The sequence below is a fragment of the Mixophyes fleayi genome, chromosome 11, assembly GCF_038048845.1.
Source record: "Mixophyes fleayi isolate aMixFle1 chromosome 11, aMixFle1.hap1, whole genome shotgun sequence".
NCBI classification, from domain to species: domain Eukaryota; kingdom Metazoa; phylum Chordata; class Amphibia; order Anura; family Limnodynastidae; genus Mixophyes; species Mixophyes fleayi.
The window spans coordinates 94,623,296-94,646,806 of record NC_134412.1 but is presented as its reverse complement, the minus strand read 5'-3'; the positions used below and the strand labels follow the sequence as shown (position 1 = coordinate 94,646,806).

The following is a 23,511-nucleotide window of genomic DNA, read 5'->3' as shown; positions in this document are numbered from 1 at the left end:
CTGACAGGAGGGTAGAGGCCAGAGGAACACGTGAAGGCGTGGAGAGTGGATCAGCAGGAGATGGACGATAGCGCTGACCACAGCGGCAGGACTCAGCGGCACACGGAGGTAACCAGTAGCAACCACAGGAACCAACAGCGATGGGAAACAGGAGTGCAGCGCAGGGCAGGAGCTGTAGATCACGAAGTGTAGCAGATGGTAATGAAAAGCGGCAGTCTCGAGGAAGACACAGCAAAGATGAGATGAGAGTGTAGTGCACGGAGGCAGCGGATAGTAATCAGCTGGCAGTCACGATGTTGAACACAGGCGAGTTGCAAGCAGGAGACTGTAGTGCACAGAGGCAGCGGATAGCAGTCAGCTGGCAGTCACGATGTTGAACACAGGCGAGTTGCAAGCAGGAGACTGTAGTGCACAGAGGCAGCGGATGGCAGTCAGCTGGCAGTCACGATGTTGAACACAGGCGAGTTGCAAGCAGGAGACTGTAGTGCACAGAGGCAGCGGATAGTAGTCAGCTAGCAGTCACGATGTTGAACACAGGCGAGTTGCAAGCAGGAGACTGTAGTGCACGGAGGCAGCGGATAGAAATCAGCAAACAGACTTAATGAGAAGCAGGTGAGTGAGGTAAAAGCTGGAGTGCACGGAGGCAGCGGATAGCAATGAGTAAACAGTCACTTAGATATAAAATAACGATGAAGTGGTGTAGAAGACTGTAGTGCGCAGAGGCAGCGGATAGGAATCAGCAAACAGTCATGATGATACAGTTGATGGTAGAAGTGGTAAGGAACCACAGTAGTAGAAGTGGTTAGGAAACCACAGGAATCAGCAGCGCTGAATACACGAGTAATACAGGAACACCTTCAGAGACTCATGAGGAATGAGACTCCAAGATCAGGCAACGTGGTAGTGACCACAGGTGCTTAATATAGGGAGGTTGCCTGATCTGCCAATTAAGTTAAAGGGGTATACACTGAAGTATAGAAAAGGGCTGCGCATGCGCAGACCCTCAGGATGGCGGACGGCCACGGTTCCTAAATGTCCGGGAAGAGGCACTCACGGTCCGGTGAGTGACAGTACCCCCCCTTTTAAAGGTGGGCACAGAACGCCTGGAACCGGGCTTGTCCGGATTTTTGGAGTAAAACTTCTTCAAAAGGGCAGGAGCATTAAGATCTTCAGCTTTGATCCAAGAGCGCTCCTCAGGACCAAAGCCCTTCCAATGAACGAGGAAGTGGAGGACTCCTCGCGAAATTTTTGCATCTAGTACCTCGGTAATCTCAAAATCCTCCTCCTGATGAACTTGAACTGGCTGCGGAGCTGAGGGAGGAGTTGAAAAACGGTTGATAATAAGAGGTTTGAGCAAAGATACATGGAAGGCATTAGAAATCCGAAGACTCTTAGGAAGAAGGAGTTTCACACATACTGGATTGATAACTTGAATGATCCTATATGGACCAATAAAACGAGGGGCGAATTTCATGGATGGAACCTTCAAACGAATATTTTTTGTGGATAACCAGACACGATCTCCAATTTTTAGTGGTGGAATAGCCCGCCTCTTCTTATCAGCGAAAGATTTATATTTGACAGATGTCTTCTTTAAACAGGTTCTAACCTGAGACCAGATATTTTTAAAGGTCTGACAAACAGTCTCCACCGCAGGAACTTGGGTGGGCGGGAGGGCAGGAAATTCCGGAAAAGACGGATGGTGACCGTAAACCACAAAGAATGGAGTTTTGGATGATGACTCATGGTACATGTTGTTATGGGCGAACTCAGCCCAAGGGAGTAACTCTACCCAGTTGTCTTGATTGGCTGATGAAAATATCCTTATAAAAGTCTCAAGATCTTGATTGACACGTTCGGTTTGTCCATTGGATTGTGGATGGTAAGAAGATGAGAGTGCTAATCGTATGCCCAAGGTTTTACAAAGGGCTCGCCAGAATCTGGACACGAATTGTACTCCTCTATCAGACACAATCTCAGATGGACATCCATGGATACGGAAGATCTCTTTAATGAAATGTTCAGCCAGGATAGACGAGGAAGGCAAACCAGACAGAGGGATGAAATGAGCCATCTTCGAAAATCTGTCCACTACCACCCAAATAGTGTTATGGTTCTTACTAGGTGGTAAGTCAGTAACGAAATCCATACTAATATGGGTCCATGGTTTGGACGGAATGGGTAGTGGTCGCAGCAACCCTGCTGGGGTTCTGCGGGAGGATTTGAATTGCGAACATAATTCACAGGAAGCAATGAACTCTTTGACGTCTCTCCTCATTGAAGGCCACCAGTAACTTCGAGAGAGGATCTCAAAAGTCTTGTGTTCACCGGCGTGTCCAGAAAAACGAGAGGCATGGAACCACGAAAGGATTTTCCTCCTTAGAGTAGAAGGCACGAGGGTCTTCCCAAATGGTAGCGTTTTGGTGGATGAAGCAGCCAGTGAGATACATTTGGGGTCTAGAATGGTATGGTTGGGAACCTCTTCTATATCAGAGGACGTAGCAAAGGCTCTAGATAAGGCATCAGCTTTTTTGTTCTTGGCAGCTGGTTTGAAGGTAATTATTAATTCAAAACGGGAAAAGAAAAGAGACCATCTTGCTTGACGAGGGTTCAAGCATTGGGCAGACTGGAGATATGACAAGTTCTTATGATCCGTGAAGATCGTCACCGGATGGCGAGCTCCCTCCAACAAGTATCTCCATTCCTCTAATGCGGCTTTGATAGCCAGTAATTCCTTGTCTCCGATGGTATAATTCTTCTCTGCGGGTAGGAGACCCCGAGAATAGAAGGCACAAGGGTGGAATTTTTGCTGTTCCGAGCGTTGGGAGAGAATAGCTCCTAAGCCCACATTAGAGGCATCTACTTCTAGGAAAAAAGGGAGTGTCACATCAGGCTGACGAAGGATTGGAGCCGAAGAGAAGGACTCTTTTAATGTTTGAAAGGCTTGAATAGCCTCAGTAGACCATTGCTTAGGATTAGCCCCTTTACGAGTCAGGGCCACAATAGGAGATGCAATGGAAGAAAAATCTTGAATGAAGCGTCTATAGTAATTGGCAAAACCTAAAAAACGCTGGATGGCACGAAGAGTAGTTGGCTGGGGCCAATGTAGTACAGCATTTACTTTGTCAGGATCCATCTTCAGACCAACTCCGGAAACAATATACCCCAAGAATGGAATCTGGGGTAATTCGAATGAACATTTTTCTAATTTACAGAACAATGAATTTTTCCGTAGCCTGGAGAGGACTTCTGCCACATGTTGGTGGTGAGAAGGCAGGTCCTGTGAAAAAATCAATATGTCGTCCAGGTAGACGACGACACATACATATAATAAGTCCCGAAAAATCTCATTAATGAAGCCCTGAAAAACAGCGGGGGCATTACATAGCCCGAAAGGCATTACCAGATATTCGTAATGCCCGTCTCTGGTGTTAAACGCCGTCTTCCATTCGTCACCGGAACGAATTCTGATTAAATTGTAAGCACCACGAAGATCCAACTTAGTAAAAATACGGGCTCCCTTGATGCGGTCAAATAGCTCAGTGATCAACGGAATGGGATACCGGTTCTTGATAGTAATGGCATTGAGTCCACGAAAATCTATACAAGGGCGTAATGATCCATCCTTCTTTTTGACAAAGAAGAACCCAGCTCCAGCGGGCGAGGTGGAAGGTCGAATGAACCCACGCTGGAGGTTCTCCCGTATATATTCAGATGTAGCTTGAGTTTCAGGTAACGAGAGTGGATAGACCCGGCCTCTGGGAGGAGTCTTGCCAGGAAGAAGATCGATCGGACAATCCCAAGAACGATGAGGAGGAAGACGTTCAGACTGAGCTTTATCAAAAACATCGGTAAATGAAGCATATTGAGGAGGAAGTCCCGGTGAAATAGCTGAAATGGAAGCTTGCTGTACCTTGAGAGGAATGACTTGGGAAAGGCAATGATGATGACATTCAGGGCCCCAAGACGTGACTTGAGGGGTGCGCCAGTCAATCTGGGGAGAGTGACACTGAAGCCATGGAAGGCCTAGGACAATCGGACTTGTCGTAACAGGAAGAATTAAAAACGATATCTCTTCATGATGCAGGGCACCAATCTGAAGGGTTACTGGAGACGTACTCTGGGTGATGAGACCGTTGATGAGACGTGATCCATCAATAGCCGTCACAGTAATGGGAGTTTTTAAGGTAATCATTGGTAGAGACCATTGATTAACTAACGATTTGGAAATAAAATTTCCTGCTGCTCCGGAATCAATCAATGCCTGTGACTCAAAGGTCTTGGTAGCAAAGGAAATAGTCACATCAAAAGCGCAGACTTTAGATCTCATAGACGATGGAGAGGACTCCAGGGACCCTAACTTCACCTCTCCAGAACTAGTTAGGGCCTGGCATTTCCCGATCTCTTAGGGCAGGAGCTGAGGACATGAGTGGAATCAGCACAATAGATACAGAGTCTATTCTTGACTCTTCGTTTCCTCTCCTCAGAAGATAACTTGGAACGTCCAATCTCCATGGGAATCACAGCGGGTGACACTGGACGAAATTGAGGGTTAGAGCGAAAAGGTGCTTTAGCAGAAGTCGTTTTCTCAGCCTCTCTTTCACGAAATCTCATATCAACACGATGGCATAGAGAGATCAAATCTTCAAGTGACGAAGGAAGCTCTTGGGTAGTCAGTGCATCTTTAATTTTATCGGAAAGCCCCTGCCAGAAGGCGGCAACTAGGGCTTCAGTGTTCCACTGAAGTTCAGAGGCTAAGATCCTAAATTGAATGACGTACTGGCCTACAGTATGAGATCCTTGTCGCAGACGGAGGATGCTGGAAGCAGCGGAGGTCACACGACCTGGTTCATCGAACACACTTCGGAATGTAGAAATGAATTTGGCACTATCTTGTAATATTGGATCGTTCCTCTCCCACAGAGGGGAGGCCCAAGCCAGGGCTTGTCCTGAAAACAAAGAGATAAGATAGGCCACTCTGGAACGATGGGTAGAAAAATTTTGAGGTTGGAGCTCAAAATGGACTGAACATTGGTTAAGGAAACCCCTACAAGTTTTGGGGTCTCCATCGTACTTTGACGGAGTAGGCAGGTGAAGCGTGGAAGCTATAGACACCTGGGATGGCAATGGGGAAACGGAGGAAAGCACAGGAGCCTCAGTAGTAGCTGTCACAGTCTGTCCAGATGTTCCTTGGGAGGTTAATGACTGATAACACTGAAGTAACAGCTGTTGGCGGGCATCCTGTTGCTCCACACGGCTAACCAGATGTTGCAGCATCTCTTTGGCGGTAGGTTCCACATCTGGGTCTGTCATGGCCTGATCTTACTGTCACGGGCACTAGGAGTCTTTACCCAGGGATCACCAGATGGTAGGCTTACCAGAGCAATGTAGATGGTAATAGGGTACTCTGGTAGCTGGGTGATCACGGAACATGAAATGATGACCGATGAGATGCTCAGGAAAGTCTATGACTAGCAACACTGGTAATAATGAGGTAATGATACACAGGGAACTGTATGGACAAGGACACGTGAAGGTAGTCAGTGGTCTGCGATAGCAAGTTGTACCACCGCTATAGTGAGGAGGAATGTCCAACAGAGACAAGGAGGTGATGAGAGTCAGCGGTCTGCGGGTAGCAAGTTGTACCGCTGTCTGAGTGAAGGAATGGAATCCAAGTGGAGGTATCCAGGTAGTCAGTGGTCTGCGGTAGCAAGTTGTACCACTGCTATGTGAGAGGATAATGGAACAGGTGATACCGGAAACAGGGATCAGTGGTCTGACATCAGCAAGTTGTACCACTGCATATATATGTGAGGAGGTGCATGGGGGAAGACTGCAACACAGGATATAAACAGGCACCTTATACACGATCCACAGTAATATGCACAATATAGGTATATATATATGTAAATGACTGATCAGGTCTGCAATCTAGAAAGTCTCTTGAAGTAGTCCAGCACAATGATAACACAGTCAATGATGACAATAGACTCAGCGGATAGCAGACTCCAGAGAGAACCAAACACAGTCCAGCAAGATATGCAATACACAGCACAGTCAATGAGAAGTATGCATACCGTGGTTCAGCAGTAGCAGTCAGATGGGATTGCAGCGGTACCTGAGCGGCTGGAGACCGACTGGATAGGAAATCCCTGGATAGGAGAAGCAGCGGTCTAGCAGGTGCAGCGCACAGGTGAGTAGACCGACAGGGACACGAATCCACAGGAGTCAGCAACACGTGGAACTGGACTCATAGGAAACCCAGGAGAATGGAGATGATCCAGCAGAGGGTAGTAGAAGAGATACAAATCCAATGCTGACAGGAGGGTAGAGGCCAGAGGAACACGTGAAGGCGTGGAGAGTGGATCAGCAGGAGATGGACGATAGCGCTGACCACAGCGGCAGGACTCAGCGGCACACGGAGGTAACCAGTAGCAACCACAGGAACCAACAGCGATGGGAAACAGGAGTGCAGCGCAGGGCAGGAGCTGTAGATCACGAAGTGTAGCAGATGGTAATGAAAAGCGGCAGTCTCGAGGAAGACACAGCAAAGATGAGATGAGAGTGTAGTGCACGGAGGCAGCGGATAGTAATCAGCTGGCAGTCACGATGTTGAACACAGGCGAGTTGCAAGCAGGAGACTGTAGTGCACAGAGGCAGCGGATAGCAGTCAGCTGGCAGTCACGATGTTGAACACAGGCGAGTTGCAAGCAGGAGACTGTAGTGCACAGAGGCAGCGGATGGCAGTCAGCTGGCAGTCACGATGTTGAACACAGGCGAGTTGCAAGCAGGAGACTGTAGTGCACAGAGGCAGCGGATAGTAGTCAGCTAGCAGTCACGATGTTGAACACAGGCGAGTTGCAAGCAGGAGACTGTAGTGCACGGAGGCAGCGGATAGAAATCAGCAAACAGACTTAATGAGAAGCAGGTGAGTGAGGTAAAAGCTGGAGTGCACGGAGGCAGCGGATAGCAATGAGTAAACAGTCACTTAGATATAAAATAACGATGAAGTGGTGTAGAAGACTGTAGTGCGCAGAGGCAGCGGATAGGAATCAGCAAACAGTCATGATGATACAGTTGATGGTAGAAGTGGTAAGGAACCACAGTAGTAGAAGTGGTTAGGAAACCACAGGAATCAGCAGCGCTGAATACACGAGTAATACAGGAACACCTTCAGAGACTCATGAGGAATGAGACTCCAAGATCAGGCAACGTGGTAGTGACCACAGGTGCTTAATATAGGGAGGTTGCCTGATCTGCCAATTAAGTTAAAGGGGTATACACTGAAGTATAGAAAAGGGCTGCGCATGCGCAGACCCTCAGGATGGCGGACGGCCACGGTTCCTAAATGTCCGGGAAGAGGCACTCACGGTCCGGTGAGTGACATTAGGGTTGAATATGGCTTTTGTTGGTAAGGCTGTAGTAGAGGTAAGTGGGCTTTTCTTCTCTTTTTTTTCCTCTACCAAGGAGATCTTAGGTCAGCAACGTCTCTGGAAGAGGACATTCTGCTATTTAAGGGGTCTCCTGTCTTCTTAGGACAACAGGGGTCTGAGATAGAAGATACTTTAGGGCCGCATACAGTTTTGAATTGTCCCTAGACTGACTTAGTTTACATTGACAGTGAATAAATGTATACTAGTATTGGCATCGGGGTTGGATTGAACTGGTTGTCTATAGCATGATAATGTTACTAATCTCTATAATGGTAATTGCAATGACAGACAGAAGCACCATACATTGATTTTATTGTAATGAGTTAATACAGAATATTGCTGCTTATTTTCTATACAACACCCTGAGCACTTTATGACTCCTCTGCTTTCGCTGACCTCTCCTAGGCTAGTTCATATGATCGCTGTCACTCTATGAGAGCAGTGAAATAGATGGTAAAGACGATATAGAGTTTGTGTATAGGAGGTGATTAGTGACTTACTTAAAGGACTATGTGTAATGATGTATTGTCTGTTTTATTTGGTCTACTAGTTCTGTGTAACAGTGACCCAGGTGCACAGCAGATGTATCCCACCAATAATTTTGCCTCAAGACTCGGTGATGACCAATGAGGTCAATTCGTCAATATGCCAGAACTGATATAAAATAGGGGGGAGTCATTTGCAAATAAATTGCTTTAATTAAGCGTAAGGTCATAATTTAAGGCACAGAACTGCAATTTTATGCTGAGTAAATCAGAATTATTTTAACTGTTCTCATTTAATGGAAAATAAATATGAACTTAAAGAAAGATTTGCAAAGTTGCAATTTCTGTTTCAGAAATGAAAATAAGGAAAATAACCCCACCCAACCCCACACCCCTCCTGATTTCAGCACCATGGAGAGTAGAGATGTACGTCTGTGTAAGAGCTAACATGTAAGAACAGATGCAATTGTGCATATATATACATAGATGAGTTGTGCCATTGAGTTATACACTATAGGGTGTGTTAGTTATACATTTGTGGGTATGTTTTAACTTTTATTTAATTGGACATTACTCAGGCATCAATTAGACAAAATCAGCTTTATTTACTTTCCAAAGTATTTGTAGAAAGCACACTGAACTAAGCAAAGGAAGACCCCTTATATCAGAATGTATTGTTATAGCTGTATCTGATTATATTTATTTATGAACATTTATTTATATGGCTTATAGATCAAAGTGAGTACTCAGTATTTACATATAATCTTAGATGAAGGTTTAAGCCCCATCTTGTTCTCTGCTGGAGGCCTTTTGATAAGAATGTTGCTGAAAGCGTATGAATGAAACTATACAGTTGGTTTCCTCTATATGTAACTCTTGTTGACTGTTTACGAAAGCTGTAGTCCTGACATCATCACCCACAAGTTTCTGAGCTTCTGAATACAATCATTTAGGGTCTGAGGCATTGGCTTAGAATTTCCACACAGTACAGCCATGCCTAGAAAAGTGTTATGAAGAATATAGCTCTATGTACCTGTAATATAGTGTGTTTTGGGTTCTTCGTTCTCACTGCGCGAGAGCAAAAATCCATCAATCTACCTTCTATGCTGAGCGATGTGGAAAGAGTTAAAAGTTGAATCTAAAGTCAAGAGCAAAGGTATTCCCGTAGGGCAACATTAATAACTCTTTAATATGTAAACATACAAAGATGAGGATAGGATGAGGTTCATTAAACAGAACTAAAAAGAGAAAAGTGATATATTAAAACCTATACAAGCAATACTATCAAAGTCACATGACAAACAGACACCTACATCATCATCATCACCAACATTTTTTTATCTAGCGCCAACAAATTCCTTAGCGATTTGCAATTGGGAGCAAACACAGTATTAAAACAATACTATGTAATACAGACAGTGAGGTAGCTCACAATCTATGTACATGATTGTAAAGTGTTCATTAGATATGCCTCTCCCTGGAGAAGCCAGAGATCATGAAACGGAGGTACAGCATTCACACAACAGGCAAATTCACAGATGTGAAAGGGTAGAGTGTAAGCTCTGAGGGTAACATTCCTTCCACAAAGAGGTTGTAGGCACAGTGGTTCTGTCTCTGCATAATCTGGAATCAGTAAGAACAGCACGTGATAGCAGACCCCAGCCACCTTCATGGGCTCTACACACATGGGGATACCAATGGTAGCGTAATATGTATTATATAAGTGTAAGGCATGACTTGATTTGAAATATGTTTGCTATTTGTGATTAATTTATATATTACACAAGTAAAAAATTTCATATGCATATTGTTCCGCAATTTGTTTTGTAACCTTGCAATATATTTCCTTTTTCTTCTTTGTTGACAAAGAGCCTAAATTGTGTATTGATTTTGGCAGCAGAGTACAGAATGGAGCGTAGCTTAGAAATAGTAAACAGCAAAGTCATTAAAGTGGGACAGAGTGTGGTTACATTGTGTTTGATTTGATAACATATCTATAATATAATATAAACCACTAGAGGGAGTAATATGAAGTCTGTCGGCTGGAACATAAGGCCATGAGTTCTGTACTACAGTTTGTGATATTTATCATATAAACAATAGGTTCATGATACTTTGAAAAATGTTATTTTATAATCATTTAAGCACATATAACTACTCATTTGTTTCTACTCTTTGTTTTGTTTTTAAAGAGGGAAATAGTTTAGGACATTTTATGAAATTATATCAATATGGAAATACAGCAAAGTCCCTTTCAAATAAATCAATCACAGAAGAGTTTAAGTAGATACAATTAGGCGGTATAAATCAATTTCTCACCATCCTGTGGACTTACATATCATACGTGTCCTTTTGATAAGTTTGAGGCTTCAAATGCCACGTGTATGTAAAGTCAAGTGGACGTATAGAGAGGTCAGGCCATCCCTGTCACTGTGAGCAGGTCACGACCCTGAGGGTCTCTGTGCTGTCCACTATCCAGGCAGGACAATAGAAGAGTTGGGAGTGTGTGCTCAGGGTGCCCTCCTGGTGAGATTGTAATTAGACCAGACTTAAAACAGAGGGGAGATTTCCATTGTCTCTGGGGCTCATTTCATTGGAGAGTTGATTAATGATGTTGGAAAGAGTAAATGAATATAGAGCTGAGGGGGACGGTGCCAGAAACCTCATCTATATCACGGCAGCCCCTATGGGAACGGTTGTGTGATCAGGAATACCCTGACAGGAGCTGGCATCAGCTGGCCTATAGAGACGGACAGGAAAAACTTCACAAACCTCTGCCAGTGTCTCATTGTGTTCAATAATATTAACGTGAGGAAATCATACAAACACCACATTAGTCCAACAACTGAGTATCTACTTTGTCAAAATCTGTCTCCTTTTCACTGTATTTTATCTATTACTAATTCGATAACCTCCTTTCCTATAGACCTCTCACACTTCCACCATTGTTCCCCCAATGCCATTTACCATTTCCACAATTTATCCTCCCAGTGATTTCACTGTATTCTTCCATTTATACCCTTACTTTACCTCTTCCACCATTGTTATTTCCACTGTTCTCTCTTACACTCACCGTCCACTCTTCCCCCACTCACCAGTTCCACTTCCATCCATGTTCTCCTACTGACTTCTTCCAATCCCACCATTCTACCCCCATGACCTCTCAGACTTCCCTCACCAACCTCCCACACTTCCTCCATTCTTCCCCATTGTCTTTCTCACAGCCACCATTCTAACCTCATAAACCTCCATCATTCTTCCCCAATCATTCTTACCACTTTCACCATTTATTCTCCCACTAACCTCTCTTTCTTCCAACATCTGTACCCTAACTGACCTCTCCCAGTTCCACCATCCAAACCCCCACTGTCCTCTTCCACCATCCAGTCCCCCACTGACCCCTAATCCAAACACTTCCGCCATGATTTCTCTCACTGATCTCTCCCACTTCCACCATTCTTCCCACTCTAACTTCCAGCCTTCACTTGACAGTCTCTCCCACTTGCATCATTCCAACACTGGCCTCTACTATTGCCTTCATTCCCCCCGCCACCATTCTTGCCCCACTGGCCACCTCCTCCACTTCAAGAGTTACATGGACCAGCTGTTGTCAACCCACCTTACAATATTTTGCATTGAGAAACCTCTATTGCCCTGTCTGTCCGCAATCATTTATGAATGAAGTAAACCATGTTGCTGAACAATCTTAACAGCGATGGCAAGATTTGTGTTTACCGCTACTGTTTATTTATCAGCCCCAGAATATTTGACAAGTGATACATAATACAAAAGGCAGTTTATTCGAAAGTGAAAGTGAAAATGTTGACTATGCTTAAAAGGATCTAATGTGGTCTAATCGCAGGTAATGATTGTTGTTGGGTCAAATGTCTTAGGAAGAGACTAGTTTAAACCAGCATATTCTTACCAGGTAACCGCTTATGTTTTCTGGTCCTTAATCACACGTCAAGTGACCACTCTGAGCTGATCAGGAAATGCATGTGTCACACACACAAATAAGACATCATGTATCACTAAGACATCTCCTGATACAATCTAATAACAACACTTTAAACCAATCGGTTCTGTAATAAATTGATTTGAAGATTACTAAATTTAATATATCACTTATATTTATATTTGTAAAACTGAAATCTACAAACAGTACATTTTGTCAAAAATACTTTGTATCCAAATATTACCCAGTATATGGAAATAATCCCCAGATATAGCAATGAATGTTAAGTGCGCCAAATAATGTTATTAACTAAAACAATTATTTGCACAAAGAGATCAAATAAACAATGTTTAGCGTTTTGCATTAGAAAGCTGTTTATATTAAACAATCGCAGCTGCATGAAATCTAAATTGTAAGTGGACGGATATGTAATTATGCGTCACTAATTACCGGGGATTACTGCTTTCAGTAGGAGCTGTTGTGATACGGGCATAAGATCACATTAATTCTCAGTATGAAATGATCTTTCTCATTAGAAAACACAAAGGGCTTTTGTGTTTGAAGAGGAAAGTTTGGAAAGTATTCGGTTATCCATAAAAAGACATAAACAGGTTACTCGTTTCATTAGATGCAAGTTTCCTGGGAGTTCATCTTATAACGTTCTAATGGGCATATTCAATTGTTTGAATTTCCCGCAGCGTTAAAAGTATTAACGTTATTACGGTAATAATAAGCCGGATTTCAGCTCGCAGCTCCCTGAGCCGCGAGCTGAAATCCAGCGTGAAAGGTACCGTAATTACGTTATTTACGCACACTATTACCGTAATGACGGTAATAGTGCGCGCGCCGCATTACTTTGGCCAGTAACGCTAACAATTGAATATGCCCCTAAAGATTTATCACATTAAATTACTTACTACTTAGCCCTCATGGTACATAAAAAGCAGGACCTCCACACTCAATTGAATTCTACTTCTGTTGTAACGCTAAGTAGTGGTTCTCTGAAACAAAACATTCTGTCTCAGAACGAACAAACGAATTATTCCTTCTACAGCACTCTCTACATTTATTCACCAGGACATTCATCCCTAACATCGGCTGAACAGAGCCCGACTCTGTAACCTCTATGGAGATCGTGAGCATGAGTGTATACACACTGCATGATTGGTCGGAAAATATTAAACAGTACCACCAACCAAATGAGCCAACAATCGACACTTTGGAACGACTTTCGACCATTGTGTCACTAAACACACTAACCCGACTTCCGACTGAAACGTCGTATGGCGGCTGATTTGCCCGATTATTAGATGAAAATGCTCCAGTGTGAACCCAGAAAGTTTCTGTTCGTTTCTTTGATTTGAAGCAGCAGTTCAAGTAGTTACAGTGTTGACTGTTAGCTAATGTGATCAGCAAAACTAAACGCCAGTGTCTCTGTAGTATTTAGCATTAACTGTTTTAAGTGTTGCAACTATTGCAACAAAGTAAAAATCTAACAGTCCTGGATGGCTGCCAAGTTTGATTGTATCGAATATGATCGGTGGATCTGAGAGCTCAGACCACTGTTTTTTCAAACTGAATTGATACATGTCGGCTAAAATATCCATCTCTCAAAGAGATAGGCTAGAAACAACTTTTTCCACTATGGGGGAGCAGAAAAAATAATAATTATACATTGCAAATTATCTTCTTGTCATTTTCCACGCATATTCAGAGCTATACTCATCTTGAGCAGAATGATTTCACGCGAGATACATTACCAAACTGGTGTACATCCCACTTTGCATCAGTAAATGCACATGAATTAGTGTGTTTATTGTAAATCTTACTGTGGTTCCTTTTTGGGGGATATCCTGTCCTGATCCATCAGTCACTCTATGATCTGTGCTCATTGAACAGAAGGACTCTCCTGGATTTTTATCATAATCTCTGATTAAAATGCAAATCAATTGAATTATATGAACTATCTCATGCCCTACATGTAAAGCCATTTTATTTACTCTTTAAAGTCTGGTTAGGAAGAAATAACACAATTAGATAATTTAGTTTGCAATCTCTGGAGTGAACGGCACAAAGCTTGTTACTGCTTGTTCATGAGATGATGGATTTTTTTTTGTTGCTGTACAAATGAACTGATCATTTCATACATACAATATGTCACCCTCATTTCCATACGGTTTCCATATCTTTATTGTAGGGTCTCCCATCCCCTAAAGTCTAATTCTTTGTTCAGTTCATGTATTTGTCACTGGGTGTCATTAAGTATTTACATATTAATTGTCACCATGGCCATTTGTCATGGCATCACACACTAATTAGGTTGAAAGTCCCAAATTTGATTTTAACATTCTTTTAATGGATATGTTTGTATATTGCAGTGATGTGGGCAGTATTATAGAGTTATAATTTATACCAGAGAGAATATTACATTTAAAAATCAGATCCAAAAATCTGGTTACATGCAAAGGACTCACTGTAGTATAATGTCGTACTGTAGTGTCCTAACTTTACATAATACTGAGATGAATATAACCATTCCAGGCTACAGACACTACAGTGTGATCTAAGATTAAACAACTTAGCCTGGTACAGATGGAGCACAGTTTATAGCAGCACAGTGAATGCCATGAACCAAAATGTTATTTGGGCTTTGTTGTTTTTTGTTGTTTTTGTTTCAAAATTAACATGAATGGCTGTTTATAGCTAAACTAATGATAAATCTGTCACAACATAACACATATTTTACTCTTTAGCCATGGTACACTATTTGCTGCAATAATTTCCACCAATCTGTACAGAGTCACTTATTTGGTGAAGCAGGATGGGATTTCTTTACACCACATAACGTAATAAACGTTAATTTAGAAAAAGGTAAAAAATGTCAGGTGAGATATGGGTCTAATAGGAAGATATGGACAATATTATATTGATTTGAGAGGAAGTGAAATTGGGACAAAGATGAAATGATCAGCAGTGAAGATATGTTGATGTAGGGTCTTGAAGAAATAAGATGAATGAAAGGGAAACTATAGAGATGGAATAAAGGAAGTGAAGATGAAATGGAAGGAAGTTGAGGATGAGATATGTGGGTGGCAAAGATGAAATAAGATGAAATGATACAATGAAGGTGAAATAAGATGAAATGATACAATGAAGGTGAAATAAGATGAAATGATACAATGAAGGTGAAATAAGATGAAATTATACAATGAAGATGAGATAAGATGAAGATGAAATAAGAAGAAATGATACAATGAAGATGGAATACAATGAAATGATACAATGAAGATGGAATACAATGAAATGATACAATGTAGGTGAAATAAGATGAAATGATACAATGAAGGTGAAATAAGATGAAATGATACAATGAAGGTGAAATAAGATGAAATGATACAATGTAGGTGAAATAAGATGAAATGATACAATGTAGGTGAAATAAGATGAAATGATACAATGAAGGTGAAATAAGATGAAATTATACAATGAAGGTGAAATAAGATGAAATTATACAATGAAGGTGAAATAAGATGAAATTATACAATGAAGATGAGATAAGATGAAGATGAAATGATACAATGAAGATGGAATACAATCAAATGATACAATGAAGGTGAAATAAGATGAAATGATACAATGAAGGTAAAATAAGATGAAATGATACAATGTAGGTGAAATACGATGAAATGATACAATGTAGGCGAAAAAAAGATGAAATGATACAATGTAGGTGAAATACGATGAAATGATACAATGTAGGTGAAATAAGATGAAATGATACAATGTAGGTGAAATAAGATGAAATGATACAATGTAGGTGAAATAAGATGAAATTATACAATGAAGGTGAAATAAGATGAAATGATACAATGAAGGTGAAATAAGATGAAATGATACAATGTAGGTGAAATAAGATGAAATGATACAATGTAGGTGAAATAAGATGAAATTATACAATGAAGGTGAAATAAGATGAAATGATACAATGAATGTGAAATAAGATGAAATGATACAATGTAGGTGAAATAAGATGAAATGATACAATGTAGGTGAAATAAGATGAAATGATACAATGTAGGTGAAATAAGATGAAATGATACAATGTAGGTGAAATAAGATGAAATTATACAATGAAGGTGAAATAAGATGAAATGATACAATGAATGTGAAATAAGATGAAATGATACAATGAATGTGAAATAAGATGAAATGATACAATGAAGGTGAAATAAGATGAAATGATACAATGAATGTGAAATAAGATGAAATGATACACTGAAGGTGAAATGATAGAATGAAAATAAAATTATATAATGCAGGTGAAATAAGATGAAATGATGCAATGAAGATGAAATAAGGAAGAAATCATGACCAGTGAGAATGTAGTAAGGTAATTGCACCCAAAATCGCTGCGTGAATGGCCAGAGAGTGACCTCAATTCAATAATAAGTATTCTATAGAAATGAATAGTATATTTATCGAATATGTTCATAAATGCAGTTAACAGACGACCACAAATGGCCTCTATCAGAAAAATAGGCCCTTGTGTGTGTGTGTGTGTTAAGGAATTTAGTTTGTAAACTCCAATGGGAGAGGGACTGAAAGTTGCTATATAATTAAATAATGATAAGAATTGTTGCACAGGTAACTGTAAAAAGATGCTGTAACCCACAGCAACCAGTCAGTCGTAGGCAATGTACAGTAAGGACGGGCTGAGTTCGAGCGCACACACATGTGACCGATTCAAGTTCAGGGCATGTCTTAGGTACGTGTTTTTTAGCCGTATCATTGCACCAGCTACAGGTCAGTGTAAGTGCGGACTGATAGTGAGGACTACACGTATGCTGGCAGAACATGTGTTTGCAAGTAAGAGAAACTATAAAAATGCATTTTATGCACAATGCACATTCAGAACGTCTTTATTTATATATTTCATGTGAAAAAAAGTTTATATATATATTTTTTTTTAACTCTTTATTTTCAACAACAACATGAGATACAAACAGTATACAATGGGGATGCCTTGAAGCTATATTCAAAATAGAACAGTAGAAACATACAAAGTGAGAACACGTAAAGTAGTCTAACATAGCAAATCCTAAGTCCACACATTAAGTAAAGATATGAAATATGAACTATATGCCTCATAGAATCCTATTATTGGAAAATCCCATGTTGTTGTGTTTTTCCTAATTTTTTATTGAAAAGAAAAGGGAGAAGGGGAGACAATATGAAAGGAAGAAAGATTAAGAAAGGAAAAGATTAAGGGGGGAGAGGAAAGGGAGGGTAACTCGGCATGAGCATTTCAAGGGTGGTGTGGCCGGTACACCGCCCCCCCTGGGAGGGTACCCTGCCTGTACTGAAGAATATGTAGGAAATGCAGTTTACTGAGTAGCGGGCATTGACGATTGGTGGAAAGAATACCAGAAGTCCCACACCTTATGAAAGTGTGGAACTTTGTCATGGAGGAGACTAGTAATGTACTCCATTGAGGCCATATACCAAACCCGAGAAACTATGTTGTGGAGGCTTGGAGGGGAAGGAGATTTCCACTCCTTCGCTATCTGCAAACGTGTAGCGGCACAAATATGTTGCACAAGCTTATCTCCAAAAAGTTTATATATATTTTTAATAATGATTATAGTATTAATAATGTCTAAAAAAAAAGAATTGCATGCGTTCTGATGGAGCTTTATATTGCACATATGCATGTGTATAGCCTGCACCACGTTCTGTCTGTCAAACTACGACAAGTAAGGTATATCCAGAGTGTACTCAGATCCAGATTCAAAAGGACAAGTTTCTTGAGGTTGGTGTATACTTGAATACGGGTGGACGTGCGGCCAAGTTACGCGCAATGTTTTAAAGCGCTAATTGCATCAACCTTACTTTCCTAGATTAATCATGATGTATACTACTCGGAGATGTAAAGCCCAATTATGTGACAATTGCAGGGTCATGTGATGGGGTATCACTTGTATCATAGTATCACATTACTTTTATAAGCTTCTGCTATAAAAAATTCCCTACCAAACATCTGAGTAAATTTACATATAACTACAAATTATACATGTTATGCTAAGGGTTAACTTACCCATTTAAACATTAATTATGTATTGCACATTAATGTCACACTTATGTCAACTGCTAAGAGCGCAAAACAAACTGATAAAGTATTAAAATAACAATAGACATGGCCTTGTAAAGTGAATTTATAATTGCTATGTACGTGTAAGTTGCTTTGTGGGTGCCTTGCTGTGCAATAAGAATATTCTCCACTAATTAGGAGGATTAAACTGCAGTATTATCCTGTGTTACTCCTAGTGCTGAATAGGATGTTTGGACAAAAGACTTCTAAGTTACATAGTATCATGTCTTTACTGCAAGCAAATAGCTGAGCTAAAAGATGTTAACCGGAATCGGATATAATGTATTTGCTCTGGAAAAAAAAAGCAATTGGATGCTCTGCTGGTTAGTTTACAAATCCAGCTGCCCCTGTGAATTGCTTATCTTGGTAACAATGGAGCCGGGACATGATAATTTGGTGTGTGATCATTGACACTCCTTCTCCTTTGTTCCCCCTTCAAACCTAATATCCCAACCACAGATGGGTTAATACATAATGCAGACATGCAAGTAATTGGCTCTCGCTCAGATATAGACCCCTGTCTCTGTGATCTGCTATTAGGGGTCAGAAAAACACCCCTTCCACCTAATTAAACACAGCTTTCAATCCTCCTTCCCAAATGATGTTATGCCTCTGAAGTCACAAAACACACATGAGCCGCTACCTGTTGCCCTCAGTCTAACTCTCTTTTGGGACGAAAATCTCCTCCTCCCTCAGGCTAGCCTGGCCCCCAGGGGGCTAACAAGTAATAAATTATGGCCTGATACTCTGAATTAAAAGGCAAAAATTGGCTGTTAATAAACCCCCGGCTGGTTATTCATATCACCCAACATAAAGGATTTTCTTTTAACAAACTGAGCTGAATATGGTTACACCAGGATTACATACACTTCTCTTTGTTTGTTGACAAACTATAAGCAATGTATTCATTTTTGAAGGACTAATTAATCTGGACTCTTTCACACTACTTTGATACAATTACAATTGGAGAAATTGCAACACTACATGGAAAGATAGGATAGTTATTTTGTATTATTTTGGAAACTTTATTTAAAAAACTATATATATATATATATATATATATATATATATATATATATTTATATATATATATATATATATATATATTTATATATATATCAATTTATATTTTTGCATACAGTGTTTTATTAGTGAAACCAGTGACAGAATCATATAACAATATTATATAGCCATTTATCAATACTAGTATAAAACGTTTTTTTTGCTACACGTTTAACAAGCCCAACAGTAGTGGGTGTAGAAGATACAAAGGACCAGTAAGATTTGTTACAAAAACAGATTGTGTCTATCTTCTGTGATACCAGGAGTATAAAGTGTGTATTATACATTAGCTGTATTCCAATTATACATTAGCTGTATTCCAGATTGTATATTTTGTTGTCCTTACTGACATACAGCCAGCAGAATTTACAATAAAATAATAATTTATTGACCATTTAAAGGGACCTTATCCCCCCCACCACCAATAATAAAATATGTTAATTCCAAACATTGTAGTCATCATGTCTGATTTTGCAGTGATTTTTTTCCGCACTGTTACTATACAACTCACTCTTTCACCTTCTTCTTATTTTGTCCTTTTACCAGTTGAAGAGTTACCCCACAGAGAGTTTGGATGAATATGGATGGAGTGGAATTGATTGATTCTTGAACTTCTCTACCACATCTCCTCTTCTGATGCATGACACAGCCCAGGATCCAGTATCACAAGTATTTAATTCTCCTTATTAATTATTGAAAGATGTACTACAAAGAAATACACAAAACTAATTTGTTTGCTTTTCTATTGAATAATTGGATTGATGTTGCCATATCATATACAGGTAAAAAAAAAAAAATGATCAAAATGGATTCTTCTCCAGTAAGCTGGCCACAAATGCGTTACTATAGGTCACAAAAACCCAAATTTATTCCCAACAAAATGGATCGGATTACTAGTTGAAAAATGTTGTTGCAGATGATTACTATTCCAACCATTCTAACAGTAAACATGGAAGCGATTCGCTGCTACCCCATGTACTAAATGGCTGGATCTCACCCAATGTGCCCACTTATGTGTGTGGTCAAGTTAGACAATGATACTATCAGCCAGCACTAAGGCCCAGCGTGAGTGTGACCAGCTTTATAACACTTGCTCGTAAGACTGAACCTGTTTCAACTCCTTGTGAGTTTGGACAAACCATGGTCCCATTTCATTCTCAACAGAAAAAAATAGATTGCAAGCTCTACAGAGTACAGAGTTAGAGACATCTTGACAGATTTATCAATCCATGACTTTGAAGTGTCTCAGTCCAATAGGAAGAAAACAAAATTAACAGCACTTCATTTAATATTTTAAAAGTAATAATAACAATTGCATCTACAGCAACATAGTAAAGTCGTTGGTAAGGTCAATGTTTGTTTATGTCTTAGTTTCTCCAACTCACAGCTGACGGTTACATGTGAGATACAGAAAAACGTTTGTACACAGAAGGTCCCATGTTGTTGGATGTGGATGGTCTGTTTATTGTCTGAAATGAAGGCATTTATTAAATGAAGACATCCATAGAGCCCAGTTGTTTTGTAATATTTCTATATGTTACATAAAGTGGAATAACCAGTACAATGTAGGAATTGGATTAAATCTTGTCCCTTTCGTCACTTATCCGGCACTTGTCCCCCGTTCTGATATATTAAAGTTGTCAGGTCACTTCATCAGATTCATTGGACTTTTCCAATGTCTTGTGTGGTGATTCCCCCAGGGATGACAATCCGTCACACCTGACATTGCTATACTCCACATGACGTTACAGCTGAGGTGGCAGCTGGGCCTCTGCAGGGCTCCTGCCAGGGACTGTGCCCAGCACCGAGAGGGGAAGTCTGGTATCTCAGTGTCCTTTGTGTGTTCTGTGTAATTAGAGAATCGCCATGTGTGCAGCTAAACACAAGACGGCAATGAGGATGAACGCGGGGAGAAGGCGGGCGCTCCCTGGGGAGTTCAGTCTGGTCCTATATAAATAATATTATCATTTGTATAAATATTATAGAACTCATATTTGGTTGTCATATTCTGGCTATATCCCTTTGTGAAACACTTTGTAACGAACAATCAGGGTGAGTCTATAACGAGGGAGACTGTCTTATGGCAGCAAAATAAAGATAATGAACTAAACAAATGCAGATATTCCTGATGCAAAAAAATCTGAAAAAATGCCTGTTATTTACATTGTTGGACAATCTATTATATCACAAATGACACAGTTTGTCTTTTAAGGTGCAGACTGCTCAATCAGGGCAGAATCAGTGAGCCGCTTTGATGTCCAGCCGCACACAATGGCTCAGTGGTTAGCACTTCTGCCTCACAGCGCTGGGGTCATGAGTTCAATTCCCGACCATGACCTTATCTGTGTGGAGTTTGTATGTTCTCCCCGTGTTTGCGTGGGTTTCCTCCGGGTGCTCCGGTTTCCTCCACACTCCAAAAACATACTGGTAGGTTAATTGGCTGCTAACAAATTGACCCTAGTCTGTCTGTGTGTATGTTAGGGAATTTAGACTGTAAGCTCCAATGGGGCAGGGACTGATGTGAGTGAGTTCTCTGTACAGCGCTGCGGAATCAGTGGCGCTATATAAATAAATGGTGATGATGATGATGAATATAGAAATCTCCGCTGCATCTCTATGGGATGCAACGCAAAAAGAGCGGAGATTTTGGTAAAAACAGTAAATCTCTGCAGACTGTTCCGGAGACGCATCGCGTCACCATGCGGCTAATTGAATCTGCCCCTTAATGTCCTGCCCACAAAACACACACACCCAGCAATATCCCCACCATTACCTGATGGCAGGAACCGGACCACATCCTCCTTACGTTTCACCCAATGTAGCAGCTGACTGCTACCCAATAACAGAAGTCAGACCGTGCTGGTTATGTGAATGTAGCCGCTGTGACTAACAGAGAAGTCTGTATCTATCCCTTCACCGGACACTTAGTCTTCCTGCTCTGTGGGCCGGAGGTGCTCCCGCCTCATACACAATGCCTCATATCTCTGTGTCAGATAGAGGCAGGAGTGGAAGGGACCACTCTGTTTGCAACATGTTGGTGGCTGGACATAAAGAATGTGGTTTTCCAAAATTGCCATTTACCTTAATCGCTTACATTGCAGGGCAGGCGCTATCATTAGGCAATCCCAGGCAGTTGCAGAGAGCGACAGTGGTTAGTAGCCACCTAATACACTGAATGAGTGACATAATGTCGCTCATTCAGTGTTTTTAATGCCCCCTCGCTGCCCCCACACAGACCGCCAGCCTCTTCACATTCAAACTAAGTGCTTGGTGTCCGTGAGAAAATATAAATTGAGCTGGAGGTTGGAGACTTGCGGCATATTCCGATGCCGCTGCTGTTTGTTGTGATTTGCACTTCTGACTGCCTACGATCTTATGGGCAGAATGGGGGAGGGAACGTTCAATGCCCAGTAAGGGCATTGAATGTTTTTTTTTTTAAGATCCTATACTTTTATTAATGATTATAGTATTAAGAGTTGTAAATTAATTTTATGAAATCTTTTTTTTTTTTTTTTTGTTGCATTGGTCCTGATGGGACTTTATATTGCACATATGCAGTGCGCCTCCTGCTCTGTGCTCTGGCTGTCTACAGACGCCAGATAACGTACAACCAGAACGTTCTTATACTCAGATTCAAATAGAAACGTTTCTTGAGATCCGCCTGTACTTGAATGATGTGCGCTCCTTAATGAATCAGGCTCAGGGTTGTCAACCGGTGAAAAACACGTTTACTGTTTGTAAACATTCACAGACTGACACAACTTTTTATTTTAAATGTAATTTAATTCTGCAATTGTAAATACAAAAACAAATATCCTCCAAATGTAAAAGGGGCATGAGATGATAACCCCCCCCCCCCCTCACGTCTCTAGTAGGACCATGAGGACCCCATGTGGCTAATCAGCGTTGATCACCTGTAATGGTAACATCAACGGCTGAAAGGCTGAACATCTCAGTAAGTGTACAACGTTAGTACTGCTCATACAAACGTAACGCACCCTCTTACATCTGATCCTGCAGTTATGTATCAGTGAGAGGGTCCGGGGTCCCTGATTACAGGACACAATATACTGAGTGATATAATCCTCCCTATTAGAGGTTACCACCATTCAGTCTGCCGTTTTGTTCCTACTCGCAGTGATTATCTCTCCTAATTAGCATTACAAAATCTTTTTGCTTTTATAATAAAAAAAAAAAAAAGTAGGGCTATGCTAAATGACAGGCACATCCTCCAATTTGGATGCAAATGCAATGAAAACAGGGAGACTGATTATAATAACACAAGCCATAATTATCCCAATTCCTTTCCCCAATTTGCAAACATTAACTTGTGCTATAATCCTGCGATTCATCATCGGCCCTACTTGACTATGTGTAAATAAACTGAGGGTCCAGCTTTATAATTATCTGTAACAAACATATATTAAC

The 23,511-nt window shown here is 40.8% G+C and overlaps 1 protein-coding gene across 3 annotated transcripts in view; it reads left to right on the top strand.

Annotated features, from left to right (window-relative positions):
* ROBO3 (roundabout guidance receptor 3) overlaps nucleotides 1-23,511 on the top strand; it is a 384,723-nt gene that overhangs the window by 116,703 nt on the left and 244,509 nt on the right. For all 3 annotated transcript variants that reach the window (XM_075190388.1, XM_075190386.1, XM_075190387.1), the window contains one exon: nucleotides 19,630-19,752. In XM_075190388.1, the coding sequence (XP_075046489.1) occupies nucleotides 19,720-19,752 (33 nt within the window). In that variant the 5' untranslated portion in view covers nucleotides 19,630-19,719. The remainder of the gene's footprint in view (nucleotides 1-19,629; nucleotides 19,753-23,511) is intronic.